The 20,433-nt window shown below is 58.4% G+C and overlaps 1 protein-coding gene across 2 annotated transcripts in view; it reads left to right on the top strand.

Moving 5' to 3' along the window:
* DAGLA (diacylglycerol lipase alpha) overlaps positions 1-20,433 on the top strand; it is a 68,565-nt gene that overhangs the window by 43,598 nt on the left and 4,534 nt on the right. For both annotated transcript variants that reach the window (XM_081536702.1, XM_081536703.1), the window contains exons 6-19: positions 938-1,025; positions 3,038-3,172; positions 3,719-3,796; positions 5,633-5,757; positions 13,224-13,377; positions 13,921-14,004; positions 14,117-14,194; positions 14,693-14,773; positions 15,823-15,965; positions 16,519-16,587; positions 16,919-16,991; positions 18,189-18,385; positions 19,104-19,233; positions 19,754-19,941. In XM_081536702.1, the coding sequence (XP_081392828.1) occupies positions 938-1,025; positions 3,038-3,172; positions 3,719-3,796; positions 5,633-5,757; positions 13,224-13,377; positions 13,921-14,004; positions 14,117-14,194; positions 14,693-14,773; positions 15,823-15,965; positions 16,519-16,587; positions 16,919-16,991; positions 18,189-18,385; positions 19,104-19,233; positions 19,754-19,941 (1,623 nt within the window). The remainder of the gene's footprint in view (positions 1-937; positions 1,026-3,037; positions 3,173-3,718; positions 3,797-5,632; positions 5,758-13,223; positions 13,378-13,920; positions 14,005-14,116; positions 14,195-14,692; positions 14,774-15,822; positions 15,966-16,518; positions 16,588-16,918; positions 16,992-18,188; positions 18,386-19,103; positions 19,234-19,753; positions 19,942-20,433) is intronic.

Raw genomic sequence — 20,433 nt, 5'->3', positions numbered from 1 at the left:
CCGCCTGGCCTGTCATTCCTGATGGATGCTAAGTGTCTTGCAGGCATCCAGGGTCATTCAGAGCTTGCCCCTCCTGACCACCCAGCACCAGGCTCGAAAGGGCTGGTGGGAGGGTGCATGTCACAAAAGCCAGCCAGCCCCTCTTGCTCAGTCTGGAAATTTACATTTTTAATGTTGGATCTGTGATCTTTATGCTCAAAACACACACCGACCTCTGGACACTCAGCGTTGGAAGGGTCTCCGTGGATAACTGGCCAATCACTCTCGCTTTGAGTGCAGACTCCTGGGTACCCTGCCTCCGCATCAGAGCAGCCATACCCATTGGGGCTGGGGGTGGAGGCGGGGGGAACAGAGAGGGGCCAGCCATGCAGATGAAGGGCAGGGGCCCTCTCCCCTGTAATATAATGGATCCAAGGCGCTGCAGCATGCTGAACCTCATTCAGCCCCTTAAGCTTCCCCAAGTACACAGATGAGAGAAATCCTTTCTGAGAGGGGAACAGGTCTGGCCAGCAGGTCTGCTCCCAACGTGAAACAAATTGGCAGGGAGGCCCAGCACCTTGCCGCCGTCTCCCAGGGCCCTTGGTTGGAGCCTTTGGAGTGGGTTTCAGGGTGGCCCCTAGTTCAGGCTCCCAGCTCCAAAGCCCCCCAGGTGTGCTGGTGTCCCTGTGCCAGAAGCTGGAAACACAGGCCCTGGCCTTGGCCAGCAGCGCGCCATCGTAGGCCAGCAGGAGCCCCTCAGGGCGAGCCCTGCAGGCTGACAGCTCACTGGCCACCCAGCTTTGACTGGGCCCAGGCCTATTGTCCTCCCCAGACCCTCCTGCTGGGGAGCCCTTTGCTGGGGTCCTGGGAACAGGCTGCCCTGTTTCTGTAATGTCTGGGCCCAGCTCTTCTGGTCCAGCCCTCTGACCTCACACATACCAACTCTCCCCCACTGCAGGCACCGCTTAGAAGAGGGTCAGGCCACCAGCTGGTCACGCCGGCTCAAAGTGTTCCTCTGCTGCACTCGGACGAAGGACTCCCAGTCAGTAAGTACTGGGAAGTCGCCACCTAGGGGCTCAGGTCCTTGGCTCTGCCGGGTGGGGCAGGGCTGGGCTTTGAGCAGGACCAGAGGTGACAGCCTGCTCCTCAGAGGACCTGTTGTTATTCACCACCCAACTCCCTCCTGCGTGTGAAACAGCCCTCCCCTTCCTTTGTCAGGGGACAGAAAAATGGGAAGACCTTTCATTGACCCCCTTGGAACTTAGAGATGAGTCTAGGAGAAGAGGTACTCAAGTATCAGGGTGACCTGAAGACAAAGAAAAGCAAGCAGCATCTCACCAGCTACAAGGGCTTCCCTGGTGGCTCAGCGGTAAAGAATCCGCCTGCCAATGCAGGGGACACGGGTTCGATCCCTGGGTCGGGAAGATCCCCTGGAGGAGGGCATGGCAACCCCCTCCAGTGCTCCTGCCTAGAGAATCCCATGGACAGAGGAGCCTGGCTGGCTACAGTCCATGGGGTCGCCAGTCAGACTAAACCACAACCAGCTGCAAGTCCTTCTATAAGATCAGCTGCTGTGTGGTCAGTGCGGCCCTTGCTGTGCACTGTCAGCCCTCCGCACCCACTAGGGCGCTGCAGAAGGAAAGTGGGTCAGCAGTGGGTGGGCCCCGGGTGGGGGAGGGGAGGCAGGGCCCTGGGGAGCCCTCCGTGGAGTGCCCCCCCTCCAATGCTGGCAGGGTCCTTAGGGATCATCTAGTCCCACCCCTCATTTTGCAGATCAGGCAACTGAGGCCCAAAGAGGTGGAGTGACTTGCTCAGCGTCCCACAGCTAGGTAGTGGCAGAGCCAGTGAGGTCAGGAGACCACTCCTGCCCGAGCCAGACAGCAAGTGCCCTCCATGGAAGCCACCGGAAAAGCCTCCAGTGGCTCCTACCCACCCGCAGCCCCTGCTGAGCCATAGAGTGAGTAATCAAGTGTAAGAAAGCCCCTCCCACCCCCGGAGGTTCCCTGGTGGGTGGGAAGCACCCCCCACGGGGCTCTCTGGGGGGGGTCTCATCCAGGGCACACCCACCCCTCCTGGCAGGCAGACTGGGGGCTAGTGTTGGACCCCCCCCCTCCCCGGGGAAAAGGCAGAAGTCTTTTCTCAAAAAAGGCAGGGGGTCCCCAGAACCTGGGTCCCACCAGACACTGACAGTGGTCAGGTCAGGTCAGGTCAGGTCCCGCCCAGAGTTTTGATTGGCTCATGCTGTGTTGTTCAAACATTTGCCAGCATTTAAAAATCGGGGGCGTTTGTGTCAAGTTCAATATTTCTAGATTTGGCCCTTGCATTAGGCGTTTGAGTTTGCAGCCCTTGATTTTTCTTCTCTCACAAGTGCCAGATACTCAGGGGCGAAACCCAGCAGGAAAAAGCCGGTTGCCATGAGTCTGTTCCCACCACAGCTCTCCTGACGGGTTAAGGAAGAGGCTCCAGGCTCCCACTTGTCGGGAGGCAGAGAGGACTCTGGCGGGGTTGCCTCTGTCTGCGCGACCTCCCCCCAAACCATGGCCCCAAGCACGGGTGTCCTGAGGACAGAGCTTGCAGGGCAGCTGAGGGCCAGGGGCCCCGCATCACACGCCCCTTCTCCAGGCACGTGGTGGGGGTCTCTGCGCCTTCAGCTGTGGGCAGGAGGGGGATGGGGGCCTGAGACCCTGGGCTCCAAAGGGCCCTTGGCAGGCCATTCAGGGTCACAGCTGGAGGGAGGTGGGAAGAAACTCAGCGTGGGGGAAAAGCAGCCAGGAGCTCAGTTTTGGCTCCTCTGCTGGAGAGAAGGGTGGAAGGAGAAACAGGCCAGGCCTGCAGGCCTTGGTTCCTAGTCCTGGAGCAGGAAATGGCTCTGGGGCCTCAGGCCAGTGCCTGAGTGCCGAAGGAGTGCCAAGGACAGGAGGACTGGGAGGTGGGGGCTGGAGAAGGGTCCCTACACAGGGACCCAGAGCGGACGCACATCCCCGGACATTCACGCCCGGCCCCTGTCCTCTCTCCTGCTCCCTGCCACCGCCCCCCGCCGCCTCCCCGGACCACGTAGGATGCCTACTCGGAAATCGCCTACCTCTTTGCCGAGTTTTTCCGAGACCTGGACATCGTGCCGTCAGACATCATCGCCGGCCTGGTGCTGCTCCGGCAGCGGCAGCGGGCCAAGCGCAATGCCGTGCTGGACGAGGTGAGCCCATGTGCGGGTCATGTCCCCACACTGCCCTCTGCCGAGGCCCTCCCTGCTGCTCCCAGGTTCCACACTCCCCTCCTTTCCCCAGCTCACCCTCAGCCAGCCACCCAGGGCCCCTGGTCTAGCTGCTTCCCTCTGCACGACCCAGAGGCTGTCTCCACCCATCTGCTGTCTAATCACAGGGGCCCCATGACCCACCCAGCTCTGTGCTCTGGCCTCAGCGCTTGCCTCATCACCCGCCCCCCACAACTCACCAGTCCTAGTTGGGGGTCTCCCAGCACCTCGTATAAAATATGTTTTCTGCTGGCCTGGGCCAGCTCCCTCCCCTGGCATGGATGCTTTGGGTGGAAAGGAAGCAACTGGAAATATGAGGAGACCTCGGATTTGGAAAGCGGGCCGGGACGTGGAAGAGCTAAAAACCACACACCTCTTTGAGCTCTCAGGCCCCTGGGAGGCAGACAGAATGCAGAGCCGGGGCCTGGTCCCCTTTCTCGGCCGCACGGCTGGGCCCGGGGCTGCCACCCTCACGTGCCTGTCTTCCAGGCCAACAACGACATTCTGGCCTTCCTGTCTGGCATGCCGGTGACCAGAAACACCAAGTACCTCGACCTCAAGAACTCGGTGAGTCAGGACCACCCCCACCGCGTGCCGGGTCCCTCTCTCGCTCTGCTGGGATGATGACTGGAGCAGACCACCTGCCCGCGGCCTGTGAGGCGCTGGCTGCACCTGCTCCCCTGTGGGTCCCGCCTCGGCTCTCCTTCCTCCCCCTTCCTGCCAAGCACGCTCTGACCTGCCCCCCTTCCACCTTGCTCTGGTTCTACAGGCAAACCCCTGAATCGGTTCCACTGAGCTCAGAATGTTTGGCCCTGGCCTCCTGAGATTGTCAAGTACTTCCAGGGGCTGAGCTGCTGTTACTCTTGCCACGGTTGTTATTGTTATAAAAGGCAGCAAGATGTCACACTTGGTTTCCAAGGGTTTTTTTGAGTAGCCAGAGCTCTTCATAAGCGCCTTTAGTAGAAAATTTGGCGTTGTGTGTCCCAGTGAAGGAGGGGCTGGTCCCAGGCTACGGGGAGCCCCTCACCCAGGCCTGAAACTGCAGCCTGAGAGCCGACCCTGCTCTGGGAGCAAACGGATTTAATGTGCAGCCGGGCAGCCGGGCGTGGGGGGTGGGGGTGGGGTGGGCTGTGACCTTAAGCGAGTCCCTGACCCCGCTGAGCCTATTCCCGCAGCGGAAGCAGTGCTGGGCCTGCCTTCCACCCAGCGCCCTGTTGGGGAGGGGATGAGTGAACCTTGGTACCCGTCAGGACCGCGTTAGAAAGGATTCGGCCTTCACATCTGACTCCCCTGGAAACGCCGGTTCTCCATCGCACCCCACCCAACCCGCCTCCCCGGCTCTGCAAAGCTGGCAGGCGTTTGCATCTCTTTTCCAAACAGCCCACCCATAGCAGGCCCCCCGGCTGCCCGTCTCGGCCTCCCTCCCACAAGCCCGCCCGGCTCGCTCTCCCCTGCGGAGGGGCGGGGCGGGGCGGGGCGGGGGCGGGGCCGCCGAGCCCCCAGGTGCCAGCGCCCCGCCCTCCGGCGTGAGCCAGAGGTTAATTACCTCCTCCTGCGCCTTCCTGAAGAGCAGACTGAGCGGCCCGGGACGGTTCCACCCCTCTGGGCCCTGATTAAGGTGATGCTTATTTCACTTCGCTAGATGACTAATCACCGTCTTTAACTTTTACAAGGTGACTAATTCCCTCTAAGTGCAGGAGTCCCCCAGCGCCTGGAGCGCCCGGGATTGGGAAGAAGCGGCTTCCCTGGGACACCTGTGCCTCCCGCCTGCCTCCCTGGGCAGTCTGGCTGATAACAGCAGCCACCCGCCTCAGACGCCGGCTTTTAAACCGGCGCCTTTCTCAGAACGATCCGGACTGCCCCAGACGCCCTTGAGTCAAGCCGGGGTCTCCCTGAGTGTGGAGCAGGGCGGGGGGCGATTGGTCTGGCCCCCAGCGTGTCTGCATCTCCAGGGCCGGCCCTGCTGCTTCTGGCCTGGGCACCTCGCTCCAGAGGGAAGGGTCCGGGCCTCTCTGGGTTCAATTGCCCTTCCCGGGGCCTGATGGCCAAGGCAGGTGATTGTGGCTCTCACCTCCCCCTCTCTTCCCTTCTTGGGAAACCGGCAAGGAAATCGATCCAGTGCTCTGAGGGTTTTTCTGTCCCCAAATCATTAATTCTGAGATTGGAGCAACAGGACAGGTCTCAGGAGGTTTCGTGCCCTGGTTGCATGCATATAATTAGGGAAATACAGTTATCATCTGGAGGCGCGGTCCCTCTTCCTCCTGGGGTGGGGGTGGCGTGGTCTGCAGCCCGTGGGCAGGGCCGCTTCCACCTCCATCGCCTCCGTGGAGGGGAGCCCATGGGCGCCAAGGCTACAGGTGGGAAGGGCAGGAGGTAACCCCTCCTCTGCCTCTTCTCTTCCAGCACGAGATGCTCCGCTATAAGGAGGTCTGCTATTACATGCTCTTCGCCCTGGCTGCCTATGGCTGGCCCATGTACCTGATGCGGAAACCCGCCTGCGGCCTCTGCCAGCTGGCCCGGTCCTGCTCGTGAGTACCCCGGCCCATCTCCCACCCCCACCAACAGCACATGCAGAGGGGCTGAGGGGCGCAGCCCATGGTGGAGGGGTCTCCCTAAACGTACCATACCTACTACCCTGACCCCTGCAGCCCCATCGCTGCTCTTCTGCACCATCTCTGGGCCGAGACCTTTCTTGTTATCCTGGCTGGGTTTTTAGAATCACACGGTATTGGGTTTGAACCCACACTTTGTCACTTTCAGAGTCAGGCAAGTCATCATACCTCCGCAAGCCTCAGTTTCCTTATCTGTGAAATGGGGATAGTAATACATACCTCCCAGAGCTGTTGAGAGGCTGAAATGAACCCAGCATCTGGCTAGCACGCCACTTCCTTCCCCCCACCTCCCATCTCCCTCCCCAACCCTCTCAACCACTCCCCTCTGCCCACATCCTCCCTTCTCCCAACTCCCCTCCTGTGCTCTGCCTTTCTGGGTAGAGGCCCAATCCAAAGAACCCTCTGGAAAGGCAGCAAGAAAGCCCTTTGTGAATAGCTCCAATCCTCTTCACAAGGAGTTGGCAAGACCTCAGCTGGGTGCCGCCCTCGGCCAACTGCGGGGGGTGGCCGGGGTGGACTCTGCCTTCCTAAGTGGGCCAGAGGAGGGCTTTCCGTGAGGGCCCCTCCCCTTCTCTGGCATCTCCACGTTCTGCCCAGGCCCGGCAGAAGGAAGATGGTTGCCCGGGTTCCCTGTTCTGGACAGGCTGGCATGCTGGGCAGGCAGCTTCTGTCCACCACAGCCCTGCCCTTGGGGCCCACAGCAGCCACCCCCTCCTTCAATGTCCTTTCCCCAGAAAGCTGGGGGGTTCTCTGGGTTGTTGTCACCATCTCCCAGTGACTGATAGAGCCAACCAGGGCACCCTACGCCCCTCCCTGTCTCTGCCAGCCCACAGACAGCATCCTTGGGAGCCCCTGCGGCCACTGAGAAGTCCTTGGAATGAGCCCAGCACTAGGAGTCCTGAGACCTGGGCTCCCCAGCCCTGCTTCATTACTCACTGGCAGGGTAGGGACGTCATTTGCACAGGCAGGGTCTGCCTCTCCTGCCGGTGGGATCTTTCAGAAGCCGGGGGTTGGGGGGGTGGGGGGCGGTGTCCCTAGTGGTCTGGGCATCTGAGGGGCTGTGCCAACAGGGGCAAGGCTGCATTCATATCAGCTTCTCAGAGCTGCCAGGAGAGGCAGCAGAAAGACCTCAGACCCGTGAGGGCTCAGCTGGATCCCTACTGAGAAGAGCCAGGTGTCTGGAGGGCGGAGAAGAGGCAGGCCCAAAGTCCCAGCCTACAGCCCAGAGGGTTGGGCTCCCTTCTCCGAGCTCAGCTTGTCCACAGCAGCCCAGGTTCCCAGTACGGGCTGGAGGAAGGAGGGCTGCCCACCCCCCTCAGGCCCATCACCTGGAGTGGTTTTCCCATCCCATGCAGAGCATGGCAAGCCAGGCCTGCCTATGCCCCCCGAACCCTGGGGACACCCCATTCAGCCCCAGCCCTGCCCTGGATGTGTGATTGGTCTCCTGTGGGCAGGAGAGGCCCTGCCAGCGGCCAAGCAAGTGCTCAGGGTTCCCACGACCTCTGAGCCCCTCAGCACCCAGCCTGCTCTTGGCGGGAATGCTGGCCTCGAAGGTGCCATGGGCCTTTCCCTCCCAGGCTGCTGGCCCTGCTGCTCTCATGGTTCCCCAGGCCCCCAGATCACTGACTCGGGGGCTGCCCTCTCCCTGGTGCCTACTGTGTGTTAGGCTCTTTCTGCATCTTGGGCATCTGATCTCACCCCAGCCTTGTGAAGTAGCTATTGGCACCTGCCCCCCAGGCCGTCGCAGTCAGGAAGGGCCACCAGAGCAAGGATTCCAGCCCAGGTCTCTGTCTCCCCAGGCCACACTGTGGCAGTCACGTGCTCAGTGCTGGAGGGCCAGGCTGAGGTTGGAGAGGGGTGATAGCTGCCTGAAAACGAGAGCCTGGCCCACAGACCCAGAGCTGTGTCCACATGTACCAGCAGTGGCAGGGGAGGGGGTAGGGGTCTCCTGGAGTAAATGGAGGTGGTTGCCCACCCCAGGCCCAGTCGTTTCCAAGACGTGGCTTGACCTGGGTTTTCCCTTGGAGGTCTCTTTCCATTGGGAGGTCTGTATCAGTCCCTCAGGGGCTGCTGCAGTGAAGACAGACCTCTCTGCATCATCTAAATCTAGGATTCTTGGTAAAATCTTAGCCATCAAATCAGGAAAGCAGATGGTGACTGCAGCCATGAAATAAAAATTGCTTGCTCCTTGGAAGAAAAGCTATGACAAACCTAGACAGCATATTAAAAAGTAGAGACATTATTTTGCCAACAAAGGTCCATGTAGTCAAAGCTATGGTTTTTTCCAGTAGTCATGTATGGATGTGAGCGTTGGACCGTAAAAAAGGCTGAGCACTGAAGAAATGATGCTTTTGAACTGTGGTGTTGGAGAAGACTCTTGAGAGTTCCTTGGACTACAAGGAGATCAAACCAGTCAATCCTAAAGGAAATCAACCCTGACTATTCATTGGAGGGACTGATGCTGAAGCTCCAATACTTTGGCCACCTGATACAAAGAGCCAACTCATTAGAAAGGACCCCGATGCTGGGCAGGATTGAGGGCAGGAGAAGTGGACAACAGAGGACGAGATGGTTGGATGGCATCACCGGCTCGATGGACATGAGTTTGAGCAAGCTCCAGGAGATGGTAAAGGACAGGGAAGCCTGGCATGTTGCTGTCCATGGGGTCGCAAAGAGTCAGACACTGAGCTACTGAACAGCAACAGGAAAGCAGGCAGATTTGGGTCACATGCTTTCTGGGTCCCTGAACCCCATGTGTTGGGCGCTCGCTCCCTCTGGTGGCCCAAGGAGTAACTGCACCCAAGCTGGGTGCCCTGCTCAGCAGCTCACCCATTCATTTTGGGGAAGCCTACTGTGTTGTGGGCAATGCCAAAGAATGTTCAAACTACTGCACAATTGCACTCATCTCATACACTAGTAAAGTAATGCTTAAAATTCTCCAAGCCAGGCTTCAACAGTACGTGAACCATGAACTTCCAGATGTTCAAGCTGGATTTAGAAAAGGCAGAAGAACCAGAGATCAAATTGCCAACCTCCGTTGGATCATTGAAAAAGCAGGAGAGTTCCAGAAAAACATCTACTTCTGCTTTATTGATTACACCAAAGCCTTTGACTGTGTTGATCACAACACACTGTGGAGAATTCTTCAAGAGATGGGAATACCAGACCACCTTACCTGCCTCCTGAGAAATCTGTATGCAGGTCAAGAAGCAACAGTTAGAACTGGACATGGAACAACAGACTGGTTCCAAATAGGGAAAGGAGTATGTCAAGGCTGTATATTGTCACCCTACTTATTTAGCTTATATGCAGAGTACATCATGAGAAATGCTGTGCTGGAAGAAACACGAGCTAGAATCAGGATTGCCGGGAGAAATGTCAATAATCTCAGATACCCAGATGACACCACCCTTATGGCAGAAAGCGATGAAGAACTAAAGAGCCTCTTGATGAAAGTGAAAGAGGAGAGTGAAAAAGCTGGCTTAAAACTCAACATTCAGAAAACTAAGATCATGAAATCCAGTCCCATCACTTCATGGCAAATAGATGGGGAAACAATGGAAACAGTGAGAGACTTTATTTTCTTAGGCTCCAAAATCACTGCAGATGGTGACTACAGCCATGAAATTAAAAGATGCTTGTTCCTTGGAAGAAAAACTATGACAAACCTAGACAGCATATTAAAAAGCAGAGATATTACTTTGCCAACAAAGGTTTGTCTAGTCAAAGCTATGGTTTTTCCAGTAGTCATGTATGGATATGAGAGTTGGACTGTAAAGAAAGCTGAGTGCTGAAGAACTGATGCTTTTGAACTGTGGTGTTGGAGAAGACTCTTGAGAGTTCTTTGGACTGCAAGGAGATCAAACCAGTCAATCCTAAAGGAAATCAGTCCTGAATATTCATTGGAAGGACTGATGCTGAAGTTGAATCTCCAATACTTTGGCCACTTGATGCGAAGAACTGACTCATTGGAAAAGATCCTGATGCTGAGAAAGATTGAAGGCAGGAGGAGAAGGGGATGACACAGGATGAGATGGTTGGTTGACATCACCGACTCGATGGACATGAGTTTCAGCAAGCTCCAGGAGTTGGTGATGGACAGGGAAGCCTGGCGTGCTGCAGTCAATGGGGTCACAAAGAGTCAGACACGACTGAGCAACTGAACTGACTGACTGTATTGTGGCAAGAATACTCAGAAGAACTATACAAAAAAGGTCTTAATGACCTGGATAACCACAATGGTGTGATCACTCACCTAGAGCCAGACATCCTGGAATGTGAAGTCAAGTGGGCCTTAGGAAGCATTACTACGAACAAACCTAGTGGAAGTGATGGAATTCTAGCTAAACTATTTCAAGTCCTAAAAGATGATGCTGTTAAAGTGCTACACTCAATATGCCAGATAATTTGGAAAACTCAGCAGTGGCCATGGACTGGAAAAGGTCAGCTTTCATTCCAATCCCAAAGAAAAGCAATGCCAAAGAATGTCCAAACTACCGGAGTATTGCACTTATTTCACATGCTAGCAAGGTAATGCTCAAAATTGTTCAAACTAGGCTTCAACAGTGTGTAAACTGAGAAATTCCAGATGTACAAGCTGGATTTAGAAAAGGCAGAGAAACCAGAGATCAAATTGCCAGCATCTTCTAGATCATAGAAAAAGCAAGGGAATTCCAAAAAAATCTACTTCTGCTTCATTGACTACACTAAAGCCTTTGGTTATGTGGATCACAACAAACTGTGGAAAATTCTTCAAGAGATGGGAATACCAGACCACCTTACCTGCCTCCTGAGAAATCTGTATGCAGGTCAAGAAACAACAGATAGAACCAGACATGGAACAATGGACTGGTTCCAAATTGGGAAAGGAATATGTCAAGGCTGTATATTGTCACCCTGTTTATTTAACTTATATGCTGAGTACATCATGCAAAATGCCAGGCTGGATGAATTGCAAGCTGGAATCAAGATTGCTGGGAGAAATATCAGTAACCTCAGATATGCAGATGATACCACCCTTATGGCAGAAAGCAAAGAGGAACTAAAGAGCCTATTGATGAAGGTTAAAGAGGAGGGTGGAAAAGCTGGCTTAAAACTCAACATTCAGAAAACTAAGGTTGTAGCATCTGGTTCCATCACTTTATGGCAAATAGATGGGGGGAAAATGGAAATAGTGACAGAGTTTATTTTCTTCGGCTCCAAAATCACTACGGACTACGGTGACTGCAGCCATGAAATTAAAAGGCACTTGCTCCTTAGAGAAAAAGCTATACAAACCTATACAGAGTATTACAAAGCAGAGATATCACTTTGCTGACAAAGGTCCGTATAGTCAAAGCTATGATTTTTTCAGTAGTCATGTATGGATGTGAGAGTTTGACCATAAAGAAGGCTGAGCGCTGAAGGACTGATGCTTTTGAACTCTGGTGTTGGAGAAGACTGTTGAGAGTCCCATGGACTGCAAGAAGATCAAACCAGTCACTCCTAAAGGAAATCAATTCTGTATATTCACTGGAAGGACTGATGCTGAAGCTGAAGCTCCAGTACTTTGGCCACCTGATGCGAAGAGCCAACTCATTGGAAAAGACCCTGATGCTGGGAAAGACTGAGGAGGGTAGGAGGAGAAGGGGGCAGCAGAGGATGAGATAGTTGGATGGTATCATCGACTAAATGGACATGAGTCTGAGCAAACTCCGAGTGATTGTGAAGGACAGGGAAGCCTGGCGTGCTGTAGTTCATGGGCTTGAAAAGAGTCAGACACGACTGAACGGCTGAGCAACAGTCGTGTTTTTGGTTCTGGGGAGGCACAGATAAGGAAATGAGCGCTTTGGAGCACAGGAGTATTTTGGCGAAAAATTGAGCTGACTGTGTTGTCAAACTGGGGAACACAGGGCAAGGGCTAGCTGTCACATGAGATGGCCCCGGGCGGATCTGACAGCAGTATAAACTTTGTACAGAGGCCTGAAGAAGTGAGGGATCCGGCCACACAGTATCCAGGAGGGGAATGTTCCAGGCAGAGGGAACCACAGTGCAGAGATGCTGAGGCAGGAATGTATCACCAGCGCATCCGAGAAGAGTGGGAGGCAACAGGCCAGAGAACGGGGCCAGACGGGGCAGGGCCCTCAGCGCTTGCTCGGGCTCTGGCATTTACACCGGGCAGGAAGGGCAGCATTGGAAGGTGTTGAGTGCAGTGATGTGGCTCATCTTATATAGTTTTAAAAAAATAATTTTATTTATTTATTTTTGGCTGTGCTGGGTCTTAGTTGCTGCCCAGGCTTTTCTGTAGCTGTGGAGAGTGGGGGCTACTCTTTCTTGCCCTGTGCAGGCTTCTCACTGCAGTGGCTTCTCTTGTTGCGGAGTGTGGGCTCGATAGTTGCAATTCCTGGGCTCTAGAGCACAGGCTCGGTAGTTGCAGCTCACGGCTTCGTTGCTCCAACGCATGTGGGATCTTCCTAGACCAGGGATCGAACCCATGTCTCCTGCATTGACAGGCAGATTCTTTACCACTGAGCCACCAGGGACGCCGCCTCATCTTTTATCATAAAAGATCACTCTGGCTGAGAACGTAAGGGGCAGCTGTGAGTGAGGAGGACCAGTCGGGAGCCCCTGTGACACTCTGAGGCAGGGATAAGGTGGCTTGGAGCAGGGTGGGCGGCGAGGCTGGGAAAGTATTTGGCATCTGGACATGAATTTGAAGGCACAGCTAATGGATGTGCGGACCGACGATATGGGATATGAGGTGGGTTGAGGACCTGGTGGCTCTAAGCGTGGGCTGAATGCTCAGGGGTGGGCGTGGGGGACTGTTGAAGCACAGGGGCTAGGCCCTCGGGATCTGGAGCTGAGGGGACTGCAATCCTGGGGGACATCCAGGTGGAGGGTTTTCATAGGCAGTTGAATGTGAGCAGGTCTGGGGGGCTCTTTGGCACTCAGGTGGTATTTAAAGCCCAGGACTGGGTGAGGCCCCGGGAGCTCGTGTCATTAGAAAGAAGAGGAGGTCCAGGCCTGAGCTCTGGTCTCAGTGAGAAGACACGGATGAGGAGAAGCAGTCCAGGAGAGGGGGTGCCTCCCCCGAATGGAGAGAGCGAAGCGGGATGGGAGAGACCCCCTGGGTCACATGTTGTCAAGAGGCCGAATAAGGCGAGGACTGGGGAACGGGCTGGAGAGCTTTGCAAGGGAGGCTTTCAGAGAGGGTGTGGGGCTGGCTGCAAAAACAGGCTCCCAAGAGGGTGGAGGAGACCGTGGCGCCCTCCGGGTCCTGGGCTCCGAGCCCTCTGCCGCCCACCCAGGTGGCGCCCCCCAGGTCCCGGGCTCTGAGCCCTCTGCCGCCCACCCAGGTGGCGCCCCCGGGGTCCCGGGCTCTGAGCCCTCTGCCGCCCACCCAGGTGCTGCTTGTGCCCTGCCCGGCCCCGGTTCGCCCCCGGGGTCACCATTGAGGAAGACAACTGCTGCGGCTGCAACGCCATCGCCATTCGACGCCACTTCCTGGACGAGAACATGACCGCGGTGGACATCGTCTACACCTCCTGCCACGATGCGGTGAGGGTCCAGGCTGGCTGGTGCGCAGCCTCCCCGCATCCTGGGTCCTGCGCAGGCTGCAGGGGGCAGGTGGGGCTGGGCCCCCCTCAGGGGCAGGAGCCCTTGGCCTGGCTGGCATGGCTCCCCTAGGTGGGCAAACCAGAGCTGGGCTGCCTCCTTCTCCCCACATCCTGGCTTGTGCCCACTCTGGGGCTAGGAAGTGGGCCCAAGCCCTGCACCTGCTGTTGGGGCTTCCTGGCTCTAGCCTTTGGGGGAAGGAATTGAGGGACACGGAGAGGCACTGAGGAGGAGAGAGAGCAGCCCCTCGGACCAGGCAGGCAGGCAGGACCTGGTACTCGGGGCGCCCGAGTCAGCAGAGTTGGGAGGGCAGGGCTGGCTGAGCGCTGGGCTGGGAGGGACCTACTGTGACCCTTGCAAGCCTCAGGGGCTCAGGGGCCAGTGCAGCCAGAGTCCTGGGCCCCGAAGGAGACCTGCTTCCATCACTTTCCCAAATCTGGCCCCAGCCCAGGGGCCACTGAGGCTCACGAGCTGCCCTTCTCCCAGGTCTACGAAACCCCCTTCTACGTGGCAGTGGACCACGACAAGAAGAAAGTGGTGATCAGTATCCGGGGAACCCTGTCCCCCAAGGTACGCCGCCTAGTGACCCCACCCGCCCCCCGGACCCCCTCACAGCCTCTGGGGGGTGCCCACCTCTTTCCTGTTCTCAGTCCCACTCCTCACTGTCCTCCCTGCCCCCCAGGATGCCCTGACAGACCTGACCGGTGACGCCGAGCGCCTCCCCGTGGAGGGCCACCATGGCACCTGGCTGGGACACAAGGTACCCCCACCCGCTCTTGTGGGCCCCCAGTGGCCCCCAGGTTTCTCCTCTCTGCTGCCAGCAGGCAGGCCTGGCCCATGGTTGGGACGGGGGCTCTTCCAGTGTCACTCCTTTCACCAAGAGAGATATGGTCAGAGCGGTGTGGATCAGTCTGGAAGGTTCACTGCCCCCCACCAGCCAGGATCCCCACAGCCCTGCGCAGCCCAAACCCTGTCCCACAAGAGAGAGCTCAAAGAGGCAACTGAGGAGGGATCTCACTGGTTAATCTTAGACCCGCAATCCCTCTGAGCCTCAGTTTTCTCATCTGTGAAATGGAAATAATGTGATCAAGTGTCCAACAGCTGCCCCCGCCCCCAACCGCCAGGTTGTTGTGAGGACCCAAGGGGGACGTGGGCAGGACGGGGTTGCCGAGCTTCACATCACTGGTCTCACTGGTCCCTAATGGGGCCCCCTGCCTGCCCATGATAGTGACACCCACCTCTGTTCCTCCTCACCCAGGGGATGGTCCTCTCGGCTGAGTACATCAAGAAGAAGCTGGAGCAGGAGATGGTCCTGTCCCAGGCCTTCGGGCGAGACCTGGTGAGGGGTTTTTCATGCCACAAGGCCTCCCCCAAGGCGACAGGTTGGGGACAGAATGGGTGAATGATGGCACCCCCCACCCCGGCACAAGCCAGACTCGGACACTCTCCTTCCATCCCAGGCCCCCAGCCCTCTCCTCACTGCTCCATCCCTCCCACCTCGTCTGGCCCTTTCTTCTTTTGTACCAGCTCCTCTTGGACACCTCTGCTCTGCCCCACCTGGGTTGTGAGCACCTGCCTGGTGCCGGGCACCTGAGGCACAGAGGTGGCTCAGGTCCAGGGCTTCTGAGATGCTGAGCAGAAAGAACACAGAACGTGACTGCAGAGCAGATAGAAGGGGCGCTGCTGTGGTTGGGTTGATCTGAGCCAGGTCCGCTGCCCACCCCTCCCTGTGCAGGCAGGCAGCTCCCGAGGGGCTCCCAATTGCCCTTCCCAAAGCCAAGCCATCCCTGGGCTCAGGAGACCCGGTCCAGCTGTTGAGGCCCAGGGATGGGAGCAGGTGACCGCATGGTCATAACAGAGCATAATCACTCATATAAAGGTCTGTCCCGGGTGCCGGCTTCCCTGGTGGCTCAGCGGTAAAGGATCCACCTGCCAATGCAGGGGACCCAGGTTCAATCCCTGGGTCAAGAAGATCCCCTGGAGAAGGAAATGGCTACCCACTCCAGTATTCTTGCCTAGGAAACCCCATGGATAGAGGAGCCTGGCAGGCTACAGTCCATGGGGTCGCAAAGTCAGACATGACTTACTGACTGAACAACAGCAACAATCCCAGGTACAGACACAGTGTCTTGGAGGGAGTTGGCCCCTCCTGGAAAATCAGGAAGAGCTTCTCCAAGCTGGTTACCTCTGTGCAAAGTTTTGAAGGATGAGTAGGAGTTTGTTAAATAGTCTCTCTAAGAAGTTGCTCCGTGGGCGTCTAGCTTGGCTCTTCCTCTGCCCAACACAGCACAGACATGATCCCAGGACTCTGGAGAGCACCCTCTGCCTCCCTGGGGTCAGCCTGGCAGGTGACAGGGCAGGGGTCTCAGGGCTGCTCTCCATCCCCAGGGCCGCGGAACCAAACACTACGGCCTGATTGTGGTGGGCCACTCCCTGGGCGCGGGCACTGCTGCCATCCTCTCCTTCCTCCTGAGACCCCAGTACCCAACCCTCAAGTGCTTTGCCTACTCCCCCCCAGGGGGCCTGCTGAGGTAAGCAGTCCTGGGCCCCAGACTTGGCTGGGGCTAGTTGGGCAAAGGGTGGATGGCGGGGGGAGCTGGCTTGGGCCGGGGGCTGCACTGGGCAGGCTGGTATCTGGTCAGGGAACCTGGGGATGGCCTGGAGGGTGGAAGCAGGCGCTCTGTCAAATGCCAGGCCCACCCTGGGATCCAGCCCCAGCAAAGCCTTGCTGACAGGATAGGCGGGGCAGGGACTCCAGCCACACTCCCCACGGGGTCTTTTTTTTTTTTAATTTCTTTATTTGGCTGTGCCACGTCTTAGGTGTGGCACTCGAGGTCTTTGCTCTTCCTTGCGGCCTGCGAGATCTTTTTAGTTGCCGCATGTGGGATCTAGTTCCCTGACCAGGGATCGAACCCAGGCCCCCTGCCTTGGGAGCGTGGAGTCCTAGCCACTGGACCACCAGGGAAGTCTCCCCCAAGAGGGTCTCGAGTCAAGAAACTGCCCTCAGGAGTGCTGGAGCAGAGCCCCCCCGGGAACACACTGCACCCCTTCCCTGCCTTAGAGCCCCCTTGGCTTCCCTTGCAGTGAGGACGCCATGGAGTACTCCAAGGAGTTTGTGACGGCTGTGGTTCTGGGCAAAGACCTTGTTCCCAGGCAAGTGGGTCCCTCTCTCCCCCAGCCTGGTCTGGGCTGTCCTCCCCCTCAGGCCCTCACCCAGGCGGCCCGTCTTTCTCACTGAGATTCCCACCTCCTCGAGGGACCCCAGAATCCCTCCAACTCATGTCCAGGGTGAGAGGACAAGGTGGGCCTGGCCTGCCCTGCCCGCCTTCCTGGCTGAGCCCTGCTGAGCTGCAGGCCCTCCTCCACCCGCCCCGTGACCCTGACGGACCTGTCTCCTTGTTCCTGGGGCTCCAGCTGCCCCTCACCCCCACCTCCCTGTCCCTGGCTGGCCCCCACTGATGTTCCGTCTTGCTCCCTCACCCAGGATTGGCCTCTCCCAGCTGGAAGGCTTCCGCAGACAGCTCCTGGATGTCCTGCAGCGAAGCACCAAACCCAAAGTGAGCTTGCTCCCCTCTCTCCCTCCTGGGCACCCAGGGCTCTCATCTCCCCGCCCTCCTCCTGGCCCATGGGTCCCTCGGCGCAAAGCACAAGAGGCCCCCGCTGTGGGAGGCCAGACTGGGGTGTGTTTGGTGCCTCAGGGACCTCAGGCTCTTTGACTCTCAGCATCTCCACGCTCCCCCCAGCTGCCCCCTGCCTGTCCTTGTGCAGATGGGGAAACTGAGGCCCACAGTGGGCAAGGGACTTGCTTTTGCTCACACAGCCAGTTGTAACACAGTCAGGACTGGAGCTGAGGACTCCTGAGTCCTGGGCCCTGGGCCCAGAGTCAGGCCAAAGCAGCCCGAGGTTCAGTGGTCCCGTGTGACCGGAAGTCCTCCTCCAAAGCCCATGGCGATCCCCCAGGCTCAGGCAGGCTGGAGGTCACCTGCAGAGGGGACCTGGGGGCAGTGGGTTCTGCTTTTGCCTGAAGCTGAGAGGAGAGGGCCTGCCCTTCCTAACGCCCCCCTCATGCCCATGTAGGGAGGGACACGGGGGCTCCTCCTTTAGCAAGTTGGCCTTCAGTGTGCTAGGCCAGGGGTGGGCAGACTGCAGCCAGGCACCCTGAGGCAGGCAAGGCCTCTGTGCCCCCAGGCCAGCCCTCACTCCACTCACCATCTCAGCCCAGGTGGGACCATTCCCAGCCTTGGTGCCCAGGACCCTGTGGCAGGCAGGGCGCTGAGCCAGGTACCAGGTGCCAGGGTGGGCAGGCAGCAGAGCCTTAGGAGTGGCCTGGTTCCAGGATGTGGAGCTGCCCCTCCCAGGCCCAGTCCCAGGCGTTCGTCTGGCCCAGGAGGCAGTGGGGGGACCCGACACTGACATGGCCCCGTGGGTACAGCTGGCCTGAGCTTCAGGGTCTGCTCTGCCTCTGACTTACAGCCTAGAACAAGTCCCCTTCCTTCGCTGGACCTGTTTCCTGTCACTCCACAAGGGGTTGACTGGTCTTGCAGCCCCAAAATTCAGCCATTCCACGCCAGCTGTCCCTGGCACCTTTCAGCCATTGTGGCCGCCAAGCACTCCAGCCCGTGACTCTTCACTGGGTGCTGCCCTTCCCCTGCCCCCTCCCAGCTTCCCCATCACCTGTGAGCCCTTCCTTCTGGACACTTCCCCACCTGGCCAGCGCTGCTCAGCCCTGACCACCCCCCCCACCATCCCCACAGTGGCGAATCATTGTGGGAGCCACCAAATGCATCCCCAAGTCAGAGCTGCCCGAGGAGGTGGAGGTGACCACCCTGGCCAGCACGCGGCTCTGGACTCACCCCAGCGACCTGACCATCGCCCTGTCAGCCAGCACGCCCCTCTACCCCCCCGGCCGCATCATCCACGTGGTCCACAACCATCCAGCGGAGAAGTGCTGGTAGGTGCTGCCCGTGACCTGGGCCACTGGGAGGCAGCAGCGGCCGGGCAGGGGGGCAGGGGGGCAGGGGATGGGCCGACCTTCACTCAGCCACCCTCGGGGCAGGGGGCAAAGGCTGGGCAGTGATGGCCCAGGGCCCCCACCACGGGGCTGCCCCAGCCTCGGGCCCTGGACGTGGAATGACCGGCCAGCCCATGCCCCCAGCTTCAGCCCTCTCCTGGTGTCCCCCAGGACAGCTCTCCCCACTTGTGTCCATTTAAAAGCAAATGCCCTGGAGGGTTACCCTAAGGCCCTGGCTGGCCCACACCTCAGCTGTCAGTTGGCATCACTGCTGGGATCAGCTGGCAGTCAGCTGGTGGGGGCAGGAGAGAGACTTCTCCCACCTCACTCCCCCCATTCCACTCTCTCAGAGGGCTGGGCTGTGAGCCGGGACCCTGCCCCAGGGGTAGAGCAGGAATGGCCGAGACCACAACTGATCAAAGACTCTGTGAGGGTCAGGACTGAGGCCCCAGGTCAGCCTCTCTGGCTCCATTTGGCATAGATGCTCCTGGCGTGGGTGGGGAGCGAGGGGCCCAGGGACGCAGCCCGGCTGGCCTGGCCAGGCAAGGAGTCTCCAGATCTACCCAGGATCGAGAGCAGGGCCAGGGGCCTGGGGGCCAAGGCCAGGCTGCCCCCCACCCCCCGACCCCCGCTTCCCTCTGGTCCCTGTGCCCCTCAGCTGCTGCGAGCAGGAGGAGCCCACGTACTTTGCCATCTGGGGCGACAACAAGGCCTTCAACGAGGTGATCATCTCGCCGGCCATGCTGCATGAGCACCTCCCCTACGTGGTCATGGAGGGGCTCAACAAGGTGAGCCACGGCCCCGCCACTGGCCGGGTCTGTCCCCACATTACACACAAGGGGGCGACGACGCTCAGAAGTGTCCATTCCCTGGACACCCAGTGGGCCAGGGAGCCCCTTCACGTCCTGGCCTCCATACCCCGGCTCTGTCCACACCACCGTGTGGTCCTGGGGTGGGAGGGTCTAGAAGATGCGTGAGGACCTGTCCCTAAGGCAGGCTGGGCTCAAAAACCCTGAAGCCACTTGGTGCTGGGTGGATACACAGCCAAGCAGGGGCCACCTTGGCCATCTCCCGGCCGTGGAACGGCCGACCACAGGGAAGCTCCAATCTGGCCCACGTGAGGCTCCATCACAGGACCCGTCCCCGGCCTTCCTGGAGGAGCAGGGACCTGGAGGGGGCAGGAAGGAGGGTGGGCCCAGCCGACCCCATGAAGGTCTGTTGGGCCTGAGAGGCCTGCCCTGCCCCTCCCCGGACCCACTCGTGATTGTCAACCCTCGGCCACTGCCAGCTTCCCCATCCCATCCCCAGGTGCTGGAGAACTATAACAAGGGGAAGACCGCCCTGCTGTCTGCTGCGAAGGTCATGGTGAGCCCCACGGAGGTGGACCTGACCCCCGAGCTCATCTTCCAGCAGCAGCCACTGCCCACGGGGCCACCCGTGCCCGCCGGCCTGGCCCTGGAGCTGCCCGCCGCAGACCACCGAAACAGCAGCATCAGGTCAGTGCTGTCCCCCACCCCAGAGAGTGCGTGCAGGGGCCCCAAGTGTGCCTTCAGAGCGTGAATGCTTGTGGACCTTCGTATATACATCCTGAGCCCTCGTATGTTCACACAGCTCTGTCCGTGTGCACAGGAGGGATGCCCCCCTGTTTGGGGTCGCTCCTGCTCTGCCCTCCACTGCCCCTCAGCCTGCCACCACTGAAGCCCACGTGGGCCAGTGGGCATCTAGGGATGCATACATCCCCAGTCACAAACATAGATTCACTCATAGCCATTTAGACCCAATCAGGTGGACACCCACACACTTACACATAAACACACACATTTGTTGTTGTTCAGTCGCTCAGTCGTGTCCAACTCTTTGTGACTCCCTGGACTGCAGCATGCCAGGCTTCCCGTTCCTGCACCATCTCCCAGAGTTTGCTCAAACTCATGTCCATTGAGTCGGTAGTGCCATCCGACCATCTCACCCTCTGTCGTCCCCTTTTCCTC

The sequence above is a fragment of the Giraffa tippelskirchi genome, chromosome 10, assembly GCF_054371585.1.
Source record: "Giraffa tippelskirchi isolate mGirTip1 chromosome 10, T2T-mGirTip1v1.2.pri, whole genome shotgun sequence".
In the NCBI taxonomy this organism is placed as follows: domain Eukaryota; kingdom Metazoa; phylum Chordata; class Mammalia; order Artiodactyla; family Giraffidae; genus Giraffa; species Giraffa tippelskirchi.
The sequence above is the reverse complement of the archived record's forward strand: the minus strand, read 5'-3'. Positions and strand labels throughout refer to the sequence as shown.